This window comes from Oryctolagus cuniculus, chromosome 7 (assembly GCF_964237555.1).
Source record: "Oryctolagus cuniculus chromosome 7, mOryCun1.1, whole genome shotgun sequence".
Lineage (NCBI taxonomy): Eukaryota > Metazoa > Chordata > Mammalia > Lagomorpha > Leporidae > Oryctolagus > Oryctolagus cuniculus.
In genome coordinates, this window is record NC_091438.1 from 11,718,744 (window position 1) to 11,740,891 (window position 22,148).

At 40.8% G+C, this 22,148-nt stretch overlaps 1 protein-coding gene across 5 annotated transcripts in view; it reads right to left on the minus strand.

Annotated features, from left to right (window-relative positions):
- Positions 1–22,148, minus strand: part of RNF32 (ring finger protein 32) — a 42,599-nt gene that overhangs the window by 16,780 nt on the left and 3,671 nt on the right. For 4 of the 5 annotated variants that reach the window (XM_008263869.4, XM_002715021.5, XM_070077224.1 and 1 more), the window contains exons 4-7: positions 15,630–15,772; positions 4,492–4,524; positions 3,813–3,937; positions 3,502–3,610 (exon numbers count right to left, since the gene is read on the minus strand). In XM_008263869.4, coding sequence (XP_008262091.2) covers positions 3,502–3,610; positions 3,813–3,937; positions 4,492–4,524; positions 15,630–15,772 — 410 coding nt within the window. Of the gene's footprint in view, positions 1–89; positions 3,206–3,501; positions 3,611–3,812; positions 3,938–4,491; positions 4,525–15,629; positions 15,773–22,148 lie in introns of those variants that run through there. The other variant, XM_070077225.1, reaches the window with a different exon arrangement.

Genomic DNA, 22,148 nt, shown 5'->3' on the forward strand with positions numbered 1-22,148 from the left:
CCTTTCTCTCTGTCTCTCTCTCTCTCACTGTCCACTCTGCCTGTCAAAAAAAAAAATAAATAAATAAAAAAAAAAGAAAATGAAAAAAAAAGAATAAACTCCTTATTGTGAGTTGTGGGAAAAGTCTGAAAGCCACTGCCCTGCAGAGTTTACTTCAACACCTCTCTCCCTGACACATCTACTTTCCCCCCTCCCCTGCACCAAAATTGTTTTGCTTATCAATTTATTCTTAGATATTCAGCTAAAGTGAATTAGCTATCCAAATTTTCTGTGGTCATCTTTAAAAGCCTCAAAGGAAAAACTAGAAATGTAAAATATAAGCTCAAATATAATTTAAACTTTTCCTTTTTCTACCTTTTGAGTGTTTTTTCTTCCTTTTTTAGCATACAACTGAGGTTTAGAGAAGGCCAATGAAATTAGAAGAGTACTTGAACTAGGCCTTGAAAATGGTAATATTTTAATTGAGGCAGTGGCACAGTAAGACTAATCATGGCAACACGCAGGGCGAGTTAGTGTACTTAGCAAGGTACAGGGTAGACTAGAGGTGAAAGCGTAAAGGAAGGAGATAGCATGAAGAGAAACAGGGCAGAGGGGCCGGATTGGGCACAGAGCAAATCCGAGGACTTGTGAGAAGTTGGAAATAGGGGACAGGAACAGCCACTGGCGTGATACTCCTTCCCACAGAAGGGTAAATGAAGCTGGGAGAGACTGGATTCCCAGAGCAAGTCCTGAGGAGCACGAGGGGCTCCCATCTCACCAAGCGAGGGCAGGAATGAGGCCATCCCTTGAAGTGGCGCTGGGTGAGGATGAGGAAAGGGCACTCTATTCACCTGCCAGCTGGGTTTGCTTTTCCTTATCTTCCTTTAAGAAACTGAAAATATGTTTACTTAGTTGGGAGGACTTATTTGCAAAGGTTAAAAAGCTCTAAGCAGAATGATTACAGGGTTAAACGTTGGCAAGTAAAGATACGGTCAATATTCTTTCTCTGAAAAGCATTTGAGCTGTGAGGCAGCTCTGTTGATGGCCACCCTCGGCACAGGACCACAGTGCTGTTTTGGCTTTGGGTTATAGACTTAAAAGCTCCTTACTCTGTACCATATTCCAGATTCTGAAAATAACCCTATCACACTGGGTCTTTTGTATTTTATAGAGTGGAAAACAGAAAGTAATCTGTGTGTCACAAATCATACACAGGCAATACTGTAGCCAGACAATCAGTTGAGTCTCATGACTACAGCAGTGAAAGCAATGTGTTCAGTTATTAGCCGATGATGAACTCATAACAAAATGTTAAACATATAAGGCAAAATCACTGTCTAAAATTTTAGGAGAAAACAATGAATGATTCTGATTGAAGAGCCAGCAGATTACATATTAGAAATGACTCAGAGAGTTTCAGAGATCCAGACTGTCAGACCACGGAATATAAAAACATGAAAAGAATATAAAAGGATGGAAACATCATGGGAGACAGTCAGCTACTGAATTGAGAATGAACAACACTGGAGACTAACAATCTCCGATGAAAGACGAGAGACGTTACTGAGAATACAAAGACCTGGCCAGAGATACATGCTTCCTGCAGGAGTGGGCGTGAGGTCTGCAGGTGAGGCTGAGGCTGTCATGTTGGCTGCTGGACAAGGACGAGAGCCAACCTGGAGAGGTCAACCTACTGCTTTCTAAACAGCAAGAGGAATGGTCATATTCAAGAAAAAGGGAAGGTAGCACATCCTTTATATCCAGTAATTATGGGGGCTTTTGGCCGACTGCCTGTTTCTTCTGTCAACTGGGCCATGTGAGAAAGAACTAGGCAGCCCTGAAAAGTGAGAGGCTTTTTACACGACTCCCGTAAACAAGTGGAGGGGCTTTTACTAGGACCCTTAGCTCTTTCCCTAAATATGCTTTGCTATCAGTTCATACTATGAGGGATACCAATGCCTGGGAGAGTATAATTCATCTCATATGTAAACAACACTGCAGACTTTCTCCACAGCCTTGGTCTCCCCCTGTGCTGCCTGCCTTTTCTGTGCCCCAAAAGTAGAAGCCCCTCATTGCTCCACACTGCTCACAACAGGGATGGCGACTCCGGCGGCTCAAGCCACAGCAGCTGATACGTGCCAGCCGCCGGTTCAGCAGCTCTGCCTTCAAGACATGCGGTATTTTAAGGCCATTTGCTCACATGTTGCTATTGCATTTAATGTTTTCCTGCTCAGGAAGGCAAATTAGATACATTTTACTTGATTACATCTGAGACACAGTGACACCACATTAAGTCAATGTCCCCATTTCCTTTTGCTCATGCTTCTTTACATTGCTTAAGTGGCTAGGAAGGGTTATCAGGGGATTAAAAAAACCACACTGCCTTACAGTCAAGCCTAAAGCCATTCACTTTTAGGGTCCCTAAACGTCATTCTGGGACACTTTCAAAAGGCTTTCTTATCCCGGGTCAGTAAAAGCATCACTAAATTAAGAGAAGTGCATGAGGGCACCCAGAAGGAATAGCACTTTACTCTGACAGGGTGCACTGTGAGTCTGGGATAAACCCAGGAAGCAGTGTTGTGGTGCAAATAAGCCAAGGCACCCAAAGGACACGACTGTGGTTGCTTAGCCTCCCAAGGGAAGGCAGGAAGTAGGGATTGCTTTCTCCAGGGAAGAGTATCTTTCTATTACTCATTATTCCAAATGGGAGTGCAGGCTAGCAAGGTAAAGTTTAGAAAAAGATCTGAGTGTGTAAATGATACTGCCACAGCAAACTGTGACAGAGCAGTGTGACCGCGAGGAGTTTTATCTCAACTTGCAGCTAACGTATGTGAGGACATGACAGGGCTTCATGAATGGTACAGCCAGTGTGTAGGGCAATACGTCAAGGTAGCAATGATTACTTTCTTACGGTTGCTGCCATTTGCCCCAGGCCACAGAGCTAAGGAGGACAGGTATGGGGCTGGCTCCTTCTACTCTGCCATGCCTGTCCTTTATGTATGGGGTACAAGTAACAGAAAACAGACCCCAAAAGCAAAAAGAGACACAGTGGTTAAAAGAAGGATGGGAAGGCAGTTCTCCTCTATATAATCTGGCACTGTGGAGGCTTTCTTCTTTATAAAGCTTCCTTCCATTCTCATCATTACTAGAAGAATCAAATCTGATATCTTCATTTACTTTCAGTTCAGAGGGTGTGAAAAACTTAGACTTGTTTCCTTTCTTCTATCTGAAAAGATTAAACAATTGGCACAAAATGGCCAAAGAAAAGTTGTTTTCAATTACACTATCATAATTTTATAAACTTGAAGATTCAACTAGAAAAGAAAATCGAAAAGTATTTTATTATCCATGTTGGCAGCCGATTTAAGTACAACAGAACTACTCAATGACTATTCCAATGACTTTAAAAAGCCCCCAGACTGAGGGATGAATCAACATTTTACTGCCCGTAACACCTAATGACTCCATACGAACCACTGACATATAGAGACTATGGCCCGAGAACTGACAATCTATGCCTACCTTTTCTTCAAAGAATTTTTTCCTCAATTTGGCGTCTGTGGGAGGTACTGTTTTCCTCAGGTTTCTGTACCATTTTCGAACAATGTATCCTCTCCAGTAGGCTTGGATTCTATAAGGTAGATATTTGAAGACTGTAACAAATAGTTCAGTAGTGAGCATAAGCCCTGGGCCACAGGCCCTGGGAGACTATGGTGGACAGAAAGAGAGCTGACACCCCAATGTCTTTTACATTGAGTTTCTGCAGCCCGATCTTTAAACCCTCTGCTCCTTGGGTGCTGGGGTCCCAGTGAGTGGGAGGAGACCCTTCTTACCTTGTGGCACACTTTAGTTTGAATAGGCGGGCCCCGTCGTGTATCACTCTGGTTTGATACTGGTTCTTTCTACAGAGAGGACAGGTTTTTTTATTTGTGAACTTTTCAAAAGCCTGAAGGCATGCCTGAAGGAAAACATTTCACTTAAAATTTTATAAGTCATTATTTATAAACATCATTTCTACTTCTGATGTAATTACAGTGCTCTTTTCTCTCATAATTATGAGACTTGCTCCAATTTAGACTATGAAGTGAAGAAGCTTCATCAGATATTAACACCTTCTTCACGAAACCTGTTCCAAAAATGGGTTTTTACAAGAATAAACATGCAGAGAGATCAAAAACTTCTGAAAGTCAACTGGTGTATAGGTAGCTCATGTGTGTGTCTAAGACTCCCAAGCAGCTAGATCACATGAATTAAGCTATCACTCACTTGGATGTGCATTACCAACAACAATCTGTTATACAAACATTTGTGGTTCTTTTGTCACATCGGATTCATGATTTTCAAAACAGGATGAATTGTACTTGTAGCCTGAAGTCATGTTTCCAACTATGAATGGTGACTGTGGAGAAACTAATGGCTCTTTTGGGGAGACTTTACAATGCGTGGGGTTTCTCTGGGCTACGAAGTTGAGCAGTGCACACTTGATGGTGGGGGTGCAGCAGGGTGACTTACTCTGTGAAACACATGGGAACATGAAAGCAGCACCTGCTCATGAGGAAACAAAAAGATGTTTGAAGTTCAATAAAAGAGAAGCAGCATAAATGCATTAATTAAAAGAGTTCTGAACGCTTAAAAGGTAAGCAGTATTATTTCTTTGAAAAATTTAAAAAGCAGATCAGTAACTTTGATATTTTCTATTTAGCATTCAGAGTTAGCACAGCATAAGCACACAGTCTAAACAAGAAAACTGGAGTTAACAACAATCTGAAACATCAAATAAACACATGAAGTTTGATACTAACCTATTATAAAGTGAGCATATACTTAAAAGCAAAACAATTATGGGGAGAGGCATGTAGCCTAGAGATCATCACACCAGTTAAGATGTCTGGAGCTCCTATCAGAATACCTGGGCTTGATCCCTGCCCCCCACCCGGCTCTGGCGTCTGACTCCAGCTTCCTGCTAATGCATACCCTGGGAGGCAGCAGTGATGGCTCACGTCCTTGGGTTCCTGCTACCCAGATGGGAGGCCTGGATGGAGTTTCTGGCTCAGTCACAGTGGTGGCAGGCATTTGAGGAGTGCACTAGTGGATGAGACTGCCTGTCTCTCTCCCTCTCACTTACTGTCTATCCCTCCCTGTGTCTCAAATGAACAAATCAAAATAAAATTAAATAAAACCAATTACAAAACAGATATATTTTCCAGTAGATCCTAAAAGTGAATGCAAACTGGATGAAGGTGAGTGTGAAGGATCAGTCTGTGTGGGGTGCGGGCTGGTAGGAGGAGGAACAAATACATAATAAGCAAGCATCTTTGGGGGCTTTGTTCAACTGACTTATACTCCTGAAATTTTTTCTTTTAATCGCAGCTTTTTCTGAGATATGATCTGGCAGTCTTAGATGGGAAGAGATCAAGGAGGGGCTGTAGTTGTAACATAGCAGTTTAAGCTGCCACCCAATATGGGTGTCAGTTTGAGTCCCAGCCTTTCCACTTCCAATACAGCTGCCTGGGAAGGCAGCAAGAGATGGCCCAAGTACTCAGGGCCCCTGGCACCAATGTGGAAGACCCAGATGGAGTTCTAGGTTCCTGGCTTTGGCCTGCTGCAGCCCCAGCCATTGAGTCATTTAGGGAGTGAACCAGATGGAAGATTTCTCTTTCTCTATCTTTTAAATAAATAAATAAATCTTTAAAAATATGGAGACCTAGAAGTTTTTTCCTTTTTAAATGTCGGGAAAGTAGACTGACAAGAAAACCTTATGGGGCTGGTGTGTGGCACAATGGGTTAAGCTGCCACGTGTGACACTGGCATCCTATATGGGTACCAGTTCAAGTCTCGGCTGCTCCACTTCCAATCCAGCTACCTACTAATGTGCCTGGAAAAACAGCAGCCGATGCACATGTCCTTGGATGAAGCTCCTGGCTTTGGCCTGGCCCAGCCATGACTGTTGTGGCCATTTGGGTAGTAAATGAGCATATGGAAGACCTCGCTCTGTGTCTCTCCTTCTCTCTCAGTAACTTTGCCTTTCAAAGGAAGGAAGGGAGGGAGGAAACCTCACCCTTCTGTGACCTAAATTCCCACCAAATAGTCCTCTAGGCTGACAGAAGACAGCCAACTGGCCTTCAGTGGAAGGAAGGCACAGTGGGGCGGAACCACCACCATAGGTACATGTACTGGGCTGTGCACCTAAGGATCCTGCTCCTGGCAACGATCCTTTCCCTAGCTGAGAAGGACGGACACTCATGGAACTAAAAAGGGGGATAGGGCCATCAAAGGCATTTACCTTTTGGTCAAAACAACCAGTGAGGGCAGTCTGTAACACTCTTGGGTGAGGGTTCGATCTCAGGGGCGCCACCTGACTGGGGATAAGTCTCTGGTTTGGTTTTGTTTCTCTGGAGAGTCAGAGCTCCCATCTGCCGGTTCCCTCTCCAAAAGCCTGCAATGGCCAAGACTGCATCCCAGAGCCAGGATGAATTCAGCCTGGCTGAATCTCAGAGCCAGGAGCTCAATTCAGGTCTCCCAGGCAGATGGCAGCAACTCAGTGACTTAAGCCACCACTGCTGCCACCCCGCGTCTACATTAGTAGGAAGCTGGAGTCAGGAGCTGGAGCCAGGAATTAAACCCAGACATGCTGATGTGGGCTGCAGGCATCTCAGCTGATAGGCAAATACCCACCCTAAACTTTCTCATTTTTAAAGTGCCAGCCCACCTGCCTTCATTTAATCTATACTTTTCTTCTTAAATGGAAATACAGGGAAAAATATTGGAATACCTAGAACTCAGAAAGTTGTAAAACCTGTTCTGGAAACTTCTACCAACAGTCTAAATTAGATAAACTCAGTCACCTGGATTTTTTTTTATTCTCTCCACTTTTTTTTTTTCTTAAACTATTTACTTATTTGAATGGCAGAGAGACAGATCTTCTATTTGTTGCGCACTCCCTGAATGCTCACAATAGTAAGTGCTGGGCCAGGACAAAGGCAAGAGTTTCAAACTCAATCCAAGTATCCCAGGTGGGTGGCAAAGACCCAAGCACTTGGGCCATCACTGCTGCTTCCCAGGTGTGCCTTAGTAGGAAGCTGGAATTGGAAGCAGAGCCAGGACTCAAATCCAGGCACATGGATGTGGGATGTGGGTGTCCCAAATGCTGGCCAAAAGCCCATCCTACCACCTATTCTTTTTTTTTTATTTTATAAGTTTTAATTTTTTTAAAGATTTATTTATTTATTTTAGAGTCAAAGTTAAGAGAGAGAGAGGGAGAGACAGAGAGAGGTCTTTCAACTGCTGGTTCATTCCCCAAATGGCTGCAATGGCTGAAGCAAGGAGCCAGGAGCTTCTTCCAGGTCTCCCACATGAGTTCAGGGCCACAAGCACTTGGGCTAGCTTCCACTGTTTTCCCAGGCCATAAGTAGAGAGCTGGATAGGAAGAGGAGCAGCCAGGACTTGAACTGGCACCCATATGGAATGCTGGCGCTGCAGGCAGAGGCTTAGCCTACTATGCCACAGCACCAGCCCCAGAATAGTTTTAATTTTACAAAATAAAATTGTGCGTTCTCAGATACCCCTCACCCCATTTCCCTTACTAACACTGCATATTAGTATATCTGTCACAACAAACCACATCCAGCTTCCTTTTATCTTTCCCACCCCTGCTAGCCTCTAAGTAATCAACATTCTGTGTTCAGATTGAGTTTTCTTTTTCTTTTTTTTTTAATTTTAGTTTCCACATACAAGGGAGAACATGTGGTACATTTGTCTTTCTGTGGCTTACTTTACTCCACATGCTCCCAAGTTCCATCCATTTTGCTGCAGATAGGAATTCACGCTTTTTAAAATACGTGAATAGTATTCTATTATGCATATATACCATATTTTCCTTATTCATCTGATGATGAACACCCTGGTTGATTTCATATTTTGGCCACTGTGGACAGTGCTGCTATAAACGTGGTGATGCAGGTATCTCCTTTATAGAATGAGTTTATGTCTTTTGGGTATCTACCCAGTAGTGCAATTGCTGGATCATATGGCAGCTCCATTTCTACTTTTAAAAGAAATCTCATGTTTCCCACAGTGGCTGTTCTAATTTACATTCCTACCAACAGTGTATAAGAGTTTCCCTTTCTCCCTATCCTGGCCAGGTCACTCTCTTTTTGATAATAGTCATTCTGACAGGGGTGAGGTGGCAGCTCATTGTGGTTTTGATTTGCATTTCTCTGATGGCTAGTAATACTGACCACTTTTCCCCCAATATATTTGTTGGCCATTTATATTTCTTCTTTTGAGAACTGTCTATTCAAGTCTGTTGTCCATTTCTTAACTGGATTTTTTTTTTTAGTTACTGATATATTATTTATTTTACAGGCAGAGTTGCAGAGAGAGAGAGAGAGAGAGAGAGAGAAATCTTCCATCCGCTGGTTCACTCCCCAAATGGCCACAATGGCTGGGACTGGGCCAAGCCAAAGTCAGGAGACTAGAACTCCATCTGGGTCTCCCACGTGGGAGCAGGGGCCCAAGCACTTGGATCCATAGCAGACAGCTGGATCACAGTGGAGCAGCCAGGACTCAAAGTGGCTCTCACACGGGATGCCAGCATTGCACTGCATGGCAACGAGAGTCCCTGCTGGTATATTACTGATATTAACCCTTTGTCAGATAAGTAGCCTGCAAAGATTTTCTCCCATTCTGTTGGCTGTCTCCTCACTAGACTGTTTTCTTTGCAGAAGTTTGAGTTTGATATAATCCATTTGTGGTTTTTCTTTTGTTGCCTGCACTTTTGGGGTCTTATCCAAGAGATCATCAGTTATACCAATGGCTTGAACTACTTTTCCCGCATTTTTTTTCCCCTAGTGATTTTAAAGTTTCAGGTCTTTCATTCAGAACTTTTAGCCGCTCTGAGTTGATTTTTATATGTGGTGAGAGGTTGGGATCTAACTTCATTCTTCTATGTGTATACATCCAGTTTTGGCAAAACCAAAAGATTCCTTCTCCAATGTAGGTTCTTGGCGCCTTTGTCAGAAATCAGTTGGTTCTATGTATGTGCATTAATTTCTGGGCTCTCTATTCTTTTCCATTGCTCTATGGGCTGGTTTTTATGCAGGTACCATGCTGTTTTAATTACTATAGCTTTGCAATATGCTTCAAAATCAGCTATTGTGATGCTTCTAGCTTATTCCACCTCCCTCCCCAGGACTGCTTTGGCTATTCTATGTTTTTTGTTATTTCATATGAATTATGTAAAGAATACCACTGATATTTTATAGGGATTGCACTGAATCTGTGGATTACTTCAGATGTTTTAATGATATTCTTTCAAACCATGAGCAAGAAATATCTTCCCATGTTTTTGTGTGTGTTCTTGTTCATTTCTTTCATCAGTGGATTATATTTTTCCCTATAAAGATCTTTCACTTTGGTTGAATTTATTTCTAAATATTTGATTTTTTTGAAGCTATAATTCCTGGAATTTCTTTTCTGATTTGTCTTTTGGCAAGATCATTATTGGCGTATAAAAACACTACTGTTTTTGTATTTTGCTTTTGTATTCTACAGCTTTACTGAATTAGTGTATCATTTTTAACAGCTTTTTGATGGAGTGTTTAGGGTCTTCCACATACAGTATCACGCCACCTGCAAACATGGTTATTTTTACTTTCTTCTTTCAAGTTGCAATGCCCTTTATTTCTTTCTCTTCCCTAATTGCTCTTGTTAAGTCTTCCAGTTGAGCAAGAGTGGTGAAAGTTGACATTCTTGTCTTAAGACATTCAGGTTGAAACTGGCTGCTGGTTTGTCATATATAGCTTTTATAATTTTGAGGTATGTTCCTTTTGTAATTAATTTGTTGTGGGTTTTTAGCATGAAGGGATATTGAATCTAATAAATGCTTTTTCTCCATCTACTGAGATCATATGGTTTTTGTTCATTCCGTTGGTGTGATTTATGTCTATTGATTTTCAAATGTTGAACCACTCTTACATGTCTGGGATGAATCCTGCTTAATCATGATGTACAATCTTTTTGATGCAGTGTTGGATTTAATTTGCTATTATTTTGTTAAGATTATTTACATCTATGTTCAAGTATACTGGTCTGTGGTTTCCTTTTCGTATGTGTTTGGTTTTGCTATCAGTGATGCCAGCCTTGTAAAAAGAGTCTGGCAGAGTTCCATCCTTTTCAATATTTTAGAATAATTTGAAAAAGATTTGAGTTATTTCCTGTTTAAAATTTTCAGAATTCAGTAGTAAAGCCATCAGGGCCTGGGCTTTTCTTTGTTGGAAGACTTTTAATTACTGCTGTAATCCCACTGCTTTTTATAGGTCTTTTTGGTTTTATATATCTTCTTGGTTTATTTGTTAGGTTATATGTATCCAGGGATTTATCCATTTATTTGAGGCTTTCTAATTTGTTAGCATTATAATTGTACATGGTAGTTTCTTAAAATGCTTCATGTTTCTGTGATACTGGTTGTAATATCTGCCTTTTCATCTCCCATTTTATTTGAATTTTCTCTTTTTTCCTGTGTTATTCTGGCTAAAGATTCGTCTTGTTTATGTTCTCAAAATACTTTCATTTTGATGATCTTTTAGAAGTCCTTGACATGCGTCATTAGATTATTTGTGATCTATTTTTTAAAAAGTAAGCACTTATTGTTATAAAATTCTCTTAATATTGCTTTTGATTTATCCCACAGGTTTTGATATATTGTTTCCATTTTCATTTGTTTCAAGAAAGTTTTTGGTGTTGTGGTGTAATGGGTTAAGCCACCACCTGCAACACTGGCATCCCATATGGGTGCTGGTTTGAATCCTGGCTGTTCCACTTCCCATCCAGCTCCCTGATAACACACTTGGAAAAGCAGCAGATAGCCCAGGTACTTGGGCCCCTGCCACCCACAGGGGAGTCTGATGGAGATCCAGGCTCATGGTTTTAGTCTGACTCAGCCCTGGCTATTGCAGCCATTTGGGAGGAGTGAATAGGCTGATGGAAGGTCTGTCTCTCCTCTCTTTGTAACACTTTCAAACTAATAAATACATAGTTTTTTAAAAACAAGGTTTTTTATTTCCTTTTTAATTTTTTCAATGATGCACTGGTCATTTGGGAACATGTTGTTTAATTTCTATGTAGTAAATTGTATATTCTTGTTGATTTCTAGTTTTATTCCTTTGTGGTCTGAGAATATACATGGCATGATTTCAATCTTAAAATTTGCTGAGACTTGATCTGTGGCCTAATATCCAATCTATTCTAGAAAATAAATGTTCCATGTGCTGATAACAATGTTTTTCTGTAGCTGTTGGGTGAAATGTCCTGTAAATATCTATTAGGTCCATTGGTTTAATAGTATAGGTCAACTCTCACATGTCTTTGTTGATTTTTCTGTCTAAATGGCATGTCCCCACCCCACCCCGACTATTACTATATTTGAATTTATCTCTCCCTTTAGGTCTAATAACATTTGCTATAAATATGTCGGTGCTCTTTCATTGGGCGCATATATATTTATGATTGTTACATCTTGCTGAATAGGTCTTTTTATCAAAGCATATCTTTCTTTGTCTCTTTTTATGTATTTTTTTAAAAAGATTTTTTATTCAAAAGTCAGAGTTACAGAGAGACAGAGAATCTGCCATCTGCTGGTTCACTCCCCAGACGGCTGCAACAACCAGGACTGAGCCAGGCTGAAGTCAGGAGCCAGGAGCTTCATCCAGGTCTCTCACATGGTGGCAGCGGCCCAAACTCTTGGTCCACCTTCTGCTGTTTCCCAGGCCATTAACTGGGAGCTGGATAAGAAGTGGAGCAGCTGGGACCCATATAAGATGCCGGTTTTGGCTTTACCTGCTATGCCACAACACTGGCCCCTTTTTATAGTGTTTGATCTGAAATGAGTATAACTACTCTTGTTCATTTTTTGTTTCTATTTGCATGGTATATCTTTTTCCAGCCCTCACTTTCAGTCTATGTGTATCTTACCTGTGAAGTTACTTTTTTTGTTTGAAATATACACGAGACCTTCTTTTTCTTTTTTTAAAATCTATTCTGCCAATCTGTATATTTTGACTAGGGAATTTAATTCATTACATTCTATGTTAATACTGACAGATAAAGAACTAAGTCCTGTCACTTCATTGATTGGTTACTGATTGTATCTGCTCTGTTAGTCAATTTGGTACTATCCTGTGTTTATTTTGAATGTAGGACTCTCTTCAGGATTTCTTTTAAGGGTGGTCTGCTGGTGAAAAATTCTGTTTTTACTTCCAAGGGAAATAGGTTATTTCTCCCTTCACGTCTAAAGGATAGCTTCACTGGATATAATATTCTTGGTTGGATGTTTTTTCTGTTAAGATCTTAACTACACAATCTTATTCTCTTCTGGCCTGTAGGGTTATTGCTTAGAAGTCTGTTAGTCTAATTGGTTTTCCTTTATTTGCAACTTGGCATGTTCCTCTTTCTTTAGATTTCTTTGTCCTCAACTTTTGACAATTTGACTTGTAATATGCCTCAGAGATCTTTTTTGGTTGAGTCTCAAGACTTTGAGCTTTTTGTATCTGGATGACTATTACCATTTTCAAGATTTGGGAAGTTTTCAGCTATTATATCATTTAGTGGGTTCTCAATGCCTTTTGCTTTATGTTCTCCTTCAGGTATCCTTATGATATATGAATATTTGTTTGCTTAATGGTATCACATGTTCACATGTTGAGTAGGCTTTCTTCATTCTTTTACATTCTTCTTTATCTTTGTCTGACTTATTTCAAAAGTCTTGTCCTCCAGATCAGAAATTACTGCTTCTATTTGTTCTGTTCTGCTGTGGGAGCTCTCAATTGTGTTTTTGTTTCACCAACTGAAGTTTTTAGCTCCAAAATTTCTTTGGTTCTTTTTCATGATTTCTACTCCTATTCGTTCATGTTATCTATTGCTTTCCTCACTTCTTAAAACTGTCTATCTGTATTCTCTTGCATCTCACTAAGTTTCCTTAGATCATTATTTAGAATTGTTTTTCAGGTATTTCATGGATTTCCTTAACATTAGGGTCTATTTGTGGAGAACTGTTCCTTTGGAGGTGTCATACTTCCTTGAATCTTCATGTTTCCTGTGTTCCCACACTGATGTCTGCGTCTCTTCCTGGCAAGATGGCATCCCCTGGCAGGGGACCTGGTGAAGATGTCGGCACCATTTATTCTCACAACAATCTTTTATATACTCAATTATTTGTTGTTTTTTTATGGTGAAAAAACATATATTCAGAATTAGCCATCGGGGCTCAATTTAGACCACGCCTGTTTTACTGGCGACACACAAAGCATCATCATTAGGAGTGAGTCAAACACGTGCCTTCTCTCCTCCAACAGGCCCGACTGTAGCACTGACTTTTGCCACATTGACATCCCAGAGTGTCTTCCCAGTTTGTTTGATCTGGCAGTGTTGGCCCTCAGACTTACAGTACATATGAGTGTGTTGTCTTTTGTTTTCTGCATGGCAGACTCAGTGGTCAGGGGGACCCTGATGATGGCTTCTTTCTCCTGTGAATGCTCTCAAGGATATTTGGGCTGCTGCCGGAGGTGTGGTGTCTTGGGCACCTGGAACATGGGTGACACGTAGTCTTGCTTGTGGCCGTGAACACCTTCCAGCTCGGCCTTCTTGGCCTTCAAAGCTTTTGCTTTGAGAGGAGCAGGAGCTTCCTTCTTCACTTCCAGTGCCATCTTGATAACAAGTGATTATCATTCTCTATGCTCTTTCAAAGTGTTTTAGCCAACAGATATTTGATAATCTATATTAAATACCACTATATTTCATATATTTAACTATACTTTAAATGATCATAAATATTTGTTAATTGGTAAGCATTCTTTGATACAACAAAAATAGCAGATTAAATGGTGGAATTTAGACCAAAAATATCCTGGAAGTTACAAATAAATTCCAGCTGAACTCTACCATACATTCTGAGTTGGCTGACTGTGGATATTTGAACTACTAATTTTCTGATGTATTAAATGAGTATAATGCTTACCTCTGAGATATGTGACATTAACCGAAGACCCTTCCAAATCACTAAGTCTTGGGAAAATGTTACTGTTTGTAACTAGGGAAAATATCTAAACACAGAAACTAAAGAAGGAAATGCAAAATAAACAGAACTGTGCCTGTATTTATAGATAAGCAAAAACAATAGAATTTAGTGAGAAATCTATGTATAAAAAATACAGAATGGGAGAAATACTGAGAAGGATGTACTCTGACAACTCTGTCCTTAAAATAATTAATTTTACATTTTCAATATTCATATAAACAAGCCAAATATTAATAATGTAATTAGGAAAAATGTTGCTGATGCCAGAAAGATTCTTTATAGCTTCATTAAATCTTGCTAAAGTACTAAATTATACCAGATGGTTAATTCTATGATTTAAGAGCTAAAACCTTTCCAAAATAACCACTTTCACATATATAAGGTTAGATCTTAATAATCTGAAATAAGTAGGTTTAAGGGTAAATTGTGTACTTAATGACTGCACACTTAACTACTTGATGATGAAACATATTGAAACAAATTACCATTGACCACTGAAAGCATATGTAGTGGTGTGCTAAGTGAAGCCTATGTTTCCTAGGCTATGAATTCTATGCCTGAATTCAGCGCATCTGCCGTGTATCTCAGCAAGCCTCCAAGTACCTGACAGGTAGGAAGCATGATGCTATAGATTGTGGAAAATCACTGTACAGCAACCACTAGGAGGAACAAAATTCTGAAAATGTGTGTTCATAACTTCCCAAAGAAGACAACTTAGTGAGCAGACAACATCTGTGCTGAAGCATACCTCTGTTATGGATTATATTCCAGCCATAAATCCAGGGTAATATCATGACCCTTATTATGATAGTTTCACAAATAGACAGTAAATGATTGAACTTTTCTTAAGATTCTCTTGGGGCTGGCGCTGCGGCGCAGTGGGTTAAAGCCCTGGACTGAGGTACTGGCATCCCATATGGGCACCGGTTCGAGTCCCGGCTGCTTCTCTTCCGATCCAGCTCTCTGCTATGGCCTGGGAAAGCAGTAGAAGATGGCCCAAGTGCTTGGGCCCCTGTACCCTCGTGGGAGACCCGGCAGAAGCTCCTGGCTCCTGACTGGCACAGCTCCAGCCACTGCCACCATCTGGGGAGTGAATCAGTGGATAGAAAACCTCTCTCTCTGTCTCTACCTCTCTCTGTAACTCTTTCAAGTAAGTAAAATAAAAAAAAAAAAAAAAAAAAATTCTCCCACAAATTCTTTGAAGAAGATATTCCAGCATAGTTTTTACTTTTCTCTTATGACGCAACTCACAAAATAACTTAAAGATTCCTTTTGCTTTCATCCTTCCTGCTTCTCTGCATTCTCCGTCAGTTGTCTCAGCTTGCTGTTCTGTACTCGAGTACTTTTTACTTGAGAATTAGTATCATTCAGTAAATAAACAAAACTATTTATAAAGGTGCTTGGCTTTTTCCCATCTACATGGATGAATGGGAAATAAAACCTAAGTATTGAAGGTCACATTGGAGGATGAAACTGAAAAGAGGAAAGCCTGGAATTTTAAGCTCCATCTCATTATCTTGTCATTAGGAAACATCCCCACCCCGCCCCCAGGGTTCTTTAACATTCTTCACGTTAACACCTGGGGATGAAGTTCAAATTCTTCTTTACATATAGGGCACGGCTGCACAGAATCCCCCTGCAGGATGGATCGCTGCTTCACTTTCTCCCACTCCTCTGATGACAGTGGCAATGGGGGAGGCTCAAAGAGGCCCAACTTCTGTGCTACGGTTAAGACAACACAGAACATGACTTAGAACTATAAAATATGGTGCTCATCTCCAATTTTAATGACGCTACTTGCAAACAAATACAAAAGCAATCTATCTATATCACATTAGTATTTCACAACATTTAGAATGCTGTTTTCTTATGAAGACAGAGGTCAGAGAGAATGATATCTTACATTTTCAGTAATGGTTTATATTTTGATTTATAAGGTATTCCTATATTTTATTTCATTTTCACAATAACTCCATAAGGCAAGCAGGATCAACACCCAATTTTTTAGAAGAAAAATAAGAACATTAATTTTCCTCATGTATTGGCCAAAGATCCTCATTGTTTCTCACCTAATTTAACTCTCACCCTTCAGTTCTGCCCTTTTCCAATGTATTCCTCTTTGTTACCACTGACCATATAAAATGCCTATTGGTTGTAAGTATCCTCTGTTTAAAAATTGTTATAATATAAAGTTAATAAGAATAAATTTCCTGGAGTTGGTGCTTTGGTGTGCGGGTAAAGCTGCTGCCTGCAGTGCAGGCATCCCATATGGATGCTGGTTCGAGCCCTGGCTGCTCCACTTCTGATCCAGCTCTCTGCTGTGGCCTGGGAAAGCAGTAGAAGATGGCCCAGTCCTTGGGCCCCTGCACCTGTGTGGGAGACCCTGAAGAGGTTCCTGGCTTCAATTAGCCCAGCTCCAGCTGTTGCATCCACTCGGGGAATGAACCATGGGATGGAAGACCTCTTTCTCTCTCTCCTCTCTCTCTCTCTCTCTTTCTGTCTCTCTCTCTCTGCCTCTTTGTTAACTCTGCCTTTCAAATAAATGAATAAATCTTTTTTTAAAAAAAGAATAAATTTCCCCAGTCGGGAACTCTCTGCTCAGTTCTGAGAAGTACCTGCAATACACTGGGCAAAATGCTGGTAGAAACCAAAGTATCAGCTTCTACCGCCTCCCTTAACCCCAAATACTAAACATATAAAAAATCAACCTACAAGGATTTCTGCAGAGAAATAAGACAAAATGTTACAACAAAAGTCAGAAAACTGAAGTGGAATATTATGGGTAGATAACAGTGATGAGCATATGGTTCCACCTCATTGGTACTTATCTGCATAATAAAGTTTTTTCATTAAGAGCTCCTTAAAAAACCCGATTTATAACTTTACTTGTTTTCCAAACTGAGTTCTTCCTAATGTCTCATTTAAATCTTATCTGAAAACATTTTAAGCTTAACTATGATAAAGCTATTTGACCTGCTACATAGAGTCTGTATATACAGGCAAAGATATTCACTACAAATTACTGTCTAACATTATTCCAAGCTTCAGCAAGTTCTCTGTCACGCCATTTTCTAGAAGACAGCTAGCGTTATTAGCAGAAGTTTAGAGGAAAACATTATAAAGGTATCCAGAGGGCAACGTCATGGGAGCAGTTTCCTCTCTACCTTGTGCCAACTCCAACGCACAGGTCTTCCATTTTTTTCTACCTGACCTGCACTAGGATACAGTATCCCCAAGCAAATCTATTTTCCACACCCATCATCATTTTAAAAATCTATTTCTTTCAACTTAAAATAATCTGGAAAGGCAGCATCATGAATTCTCATATACCTTTTATGTGAAATTTTAACATTTACATAACCATGCGATAACTGTCAAGACCAGGAAATTAATGTTGATATATCAATTACAGTAGTGCCCCCTAGTCCCCATTTGCAGTTTTGATTTCTGTGGTTTCAGTTACCTGTGGTCAACCATGGGTTAAAAATATGAAATGAAAATTCTAGAAATAAACAATTCAGAGCTTTAAATTGCCTACTGTGTTGAGTAGTGTGCTGAAATCCTGCTCCATCGCATACCATTCTGCCTACGGCATGAATTAGTCTAGCAGATCCTCGCTGTAGATGCTACCCTCCCATTAGTAATCAAGGAGCCATCATCTATCAACTGTCATAGTAGCATAGTGCTGGTATTCAAGTAACCCATATTTTACTTAACGATGGCCCCAAAGCACAAGAGTAGTGATGCTGGCAAATTGGATATGCCAAAGAGAAGCCACAAAGTGCTTCCTTTAAGTGAAAAGGTGAAAGTTCTTGACTTAATAAGAAAAAAGAATCACATGGGAGTTGCTAAGATCTAAAGAATCTACCCGTGAAATTATGAAGAAAGAGAAAGAAATTATGCTTGTTTTGCAATTATACCTCAATCTGAGTAAGTTATGGTTATAGTACATAAGTGCTTAATTAAGATGGAAAAAGCATTAAATTTGTGGGTGGAAGAAATGAACAGAAGTCATGTTCCAACTGACAACAATGTGTTTGTTGCACCCGAAAGCACTGAACCTATATGACTTAAGCAAGGAATCCCCTGAAGTGACGGACCCAAAGCCATGTACTGCAAATGAAGGGTGGTTACACAGACTCAGAAATAAGTCTGGAACAAAAGTTACAACTATTGCTAGAGAGGCTGCATCAGCCAGTGAAGATGTCTTGCTACATTTCCAGTAAGTTGAAGACACGGGTTAAGGAGAAGGGATACGATCTAAAGCAATGAAATCAGGCTCTTCTGGAAGAAGGTGCTCGGTAGAACATATACTCAAAAAAGGTGTGAGGGCTGAAAACATGAAAGGACGGTTAACTCTGACACCGAGTGGCAGTGCTACAGGGCAGATGATAAAGGCAGGCATAGGGTACAGAACGAAGAAAACACATATTCTCAACAACAAACAAAAATTATCTGCCTGTGTTCTTGCAACATCATCAGAAAGTGTGAGTGACAATCACTTTGTTCATGGAACAGTTCCAGCACTGCTTCATCCCAGAGGTAAAAATAAAAAATATTTGAAAGATGAAGGGTTGGAATTTAAATTCCTTTTAATAATAAGCAATGTATTGAGCCAGCGCTGTGGTGTAGCTGGTAAAGCTGCCACCTGCAGTGCAGGCATCCCATATGGGTACCAGTTCAAGTCCTGGCTGCTCCATTTCCAATCCAGCTCTCTGCTATGGCCTGGGAAAACAGTAAAAGATGGCCCAAGTACATGGCCCCTGCACCTGCGCGGGAGACCGGGAAGAAGCTCCTGGCTCCTGGCTTCGGATCGGCACAGCTCCAGCTGTTGTAGCCAACTGGGGAGTGAATCTGCAGAAAGAAGACCTCTCTCTCTCTCTCTCTCTCTGCCTCTCCTTCTCTCTGTGTGTAATTCTGACTTTCAAATAAATAAATAAATCTTTAAAAAAAAATCAATGTATCAGGTCTTCCCGAATCTCTTTGCTATGAAAATGTTGAAGTTGTATTTTTCCCTCCAAATACAACCATATTGCTTCAGTTTCTTGACCAGGGTATTCAATTCGTTAAAGCCACACACATCCCTGGTACTTTATTGTATTTGAACAGCAATTTAACGTAGACATAATGGTGTACTGCAAATCACTCACCACGGTTGACACAATAATACTCATCAAAGGTGCAATAGGTGAATTAAAGCTAGAAGCTGTAACTGACTGCTGGAAGAATTTACGGGGCAAACTCAGGAACGATTTTAAAGGTTTTCTGGTGATTCATGGAAAATTTAGGAAAATCATGCACATTGTAAGACAACTTGGTAGAGAAAGATTTGCTAACATGCTTGAAGAAAAAGTGGAAGAATATATTGAAGGCTATCAAGAAGTGTTAACGAGGGGCCCATGCTGCAGTGTAGTAGGTTAAGCTTCTACCTGTGGTGCCGGCATCTCTTATGGATGCCAGTTTGAGTACTGGCTGCTCCACTTCTGATCCAGCCCCCTGCTAATGGCCTGGGAAAACAGTGGAAGATGGCCCAAGTGCTTGGGCCTCTGCACCACGTGGGAGACCTGGAGAAAGCTCCTGGCTTCAGAATGGCCCAGCTCTGACACTTGTGGCCATTTGGGGAGTGAACCAGTAGATAGAAGATCGATCTTTCTGTCTCTCCCTCTCTCTGTCTGTAACTCTGCCTCTTAAATAAATAAATAAATAATTAAAAAAAAAAGAAGTGTTAACTAAGGAGGAAACGTATTGTATCCTCTACAAAGGAAGAAGATGAAGAAGAAATTGAAGCAGAACCAGCGATCTGGAAATTATGGAGAAAATTGCAGAAGTGTTTTGAAAGGCACAGACATTAAAGGCCAAAATAATGGGGCCGGCGCGGCGGCTCACTAGGCTAATCCTCCGCCTTGCGGTGCCAGCACACCGGGTTCTAGTCCCGGTCGGTGCGCCGAATTCTGTCCCGGTTGCCCCTCTTCCAGGCCAGCTCTCTGCTGTGGCCAGGGAGTGCAGTGGAGGATGGCCCAAGTGCTTGGGCCCTGCACCCCATGGGAGACCAGGACAAGCACCTGGCTCCTGCCATCGGATCAGTGCGGTGCGCCAGCTGCAGCGGCCATTGGAGGGTGAACCAACGGCAAAGGAAGACCTTCCTTTCTGTCTCTCTCTCTCACTGTCCACTCTGCCTGTCAAAAAAAAAAAAAAAAAAGTAAAAAAAAAAAAAAAGGCACAGACACTAAAGGCCAAAATAATGGAATATGATCCAAGGATGGAATGCAGATTGAAGTTACCAATATGATCACTGATAACAACCTTTACAGCAACACTTCAATGAATTAGAAAGAAAAAGACAACTTCTAATTATAATGTCCTGCCAAAAGGTTTTGACAAAAAATCTTTTAACCACTGAGGTTTCCCAAATGTCAACACTGTACCTGACATCCATCCATCGATATCATCATGGCTCAAAAACCCAAGATCACCCGAAGTAAGTGATCCTCCTTCTGATGTCATATCAGAGGATCAATAGTAGCTCTACACCATGTCACAATGCCTATGGCATTCACGTCATTTCATCACGAAGCCACTGTATCATCTCATTACCACGGGAAAGTTAAGTACAGTAATAACATTCATACAACTTTCATTACATTGTAATGCTGCAATTATTTTATTTTGTCATCATTGCTAATCTTGTCCTGTGCCTAATTTATATATTAAACTTTATAGGTGTATATATATGGAAAATCATATACAGGATTTGGTGCTATCTACGGTTTGAAGCATCCACTGGGGATCTTGATACTTATCTCCTGTGCAAAGGAACAACTATTATAGTGTAGACACATCATTCAAATTTATCTCACTGGTGTCCTTTATTTCTTTTTTTAAAAGATTTTATTTAGGTTATACAAGTTTCATGTATTTCATAGGTACAGATTTAGGAACATAGTCCTACTTCTCCCCCTACCCTCCCTCTCACCCACGCTCCAACCCTTCTTCCTCCTCCCTCTCCCATCCTACTCTTAATTTTTACAAAGATCTATTTTCAGTTTACTTAATGATAGCATAGTTAACCCTACACTAGGTGTCCTTTATTTCTGAACTAGGATCTGAGCCACAATTCTTGATTACATTTAGTTGTCATGTTCCCTTAGTCTCCTAATCTAGGACAACTTCTAGCTCTTTATTTACATTTTTTGAGCTGCTACTTTTGAAGGGTACTAGTTAGAAATTGTGTAGAATGTCTCCCAATTTGGATTTGTTTGAAGTTTCCTCATGATCCCACTTAGATATTATTGGCAAGAATGCCACTGTTATGGGTACAGCAGCACAGGTCTATCCAAAACTTGGGCAGCTGTGTAAACTCTGACATCTTGATGCTAATGGTTGATGGATTAAGGGTGGAAACTTGGGACTGGTGCTGTGGTGTAGCGGGTAAAGATGCTGCCTACAGTGCTGGCATCCCATATGGGCACGGTTCAGGTCCTGGCTGCTCCACTTCCGATCCAGCTCTCTGCCGTGGCCTGGGAAGGCACTGGAAGATGGCCCAAGTCCTTGGGCCCCTGCCCCCATGTGGGAGATCCGGAAGGAGCTCCTGGCTTCGGAACGGCACATCTCTGGCCAATTGGGGAATGAACCAGAGGATGGAAGACCTCTTTCTCTCTCTTTGTATGTGTGTAACTCTGACTTTCAAATAAATAAATAAATCTTCAAAACAAAAATGGTGGAGATTTTATCTAATGATAGCATCTGTGATGTGGGGCTGGTGGGAGCTCTTTGGGTCACTGAGGGGCGTGCCCTTGGAGGGAGGTTTTCCTGAGAGGTTTTGATTATGTGAGCCTAGGTTTGCTGTTTGCTTTCTGCCCCACTGGGAGATAGTGACTCTGCACCCACCAAGACCAGTCTCCATCAGGTGCCACCCCAGACTACACAATCCTGTAATCCCCAAACTGAGAGCTGAAATAAACCTCCTTCCCAAAGAAGCTGCCCTCAGGAATTACAGTTAAAGTAAGGAAAAGCGGGCCAGCAGGGCTATACAAATGGTGTTACACCTTTTATCAGAAGGCAATGGATGCCGGCATGTGTCCTTAGTGATGAAATCATT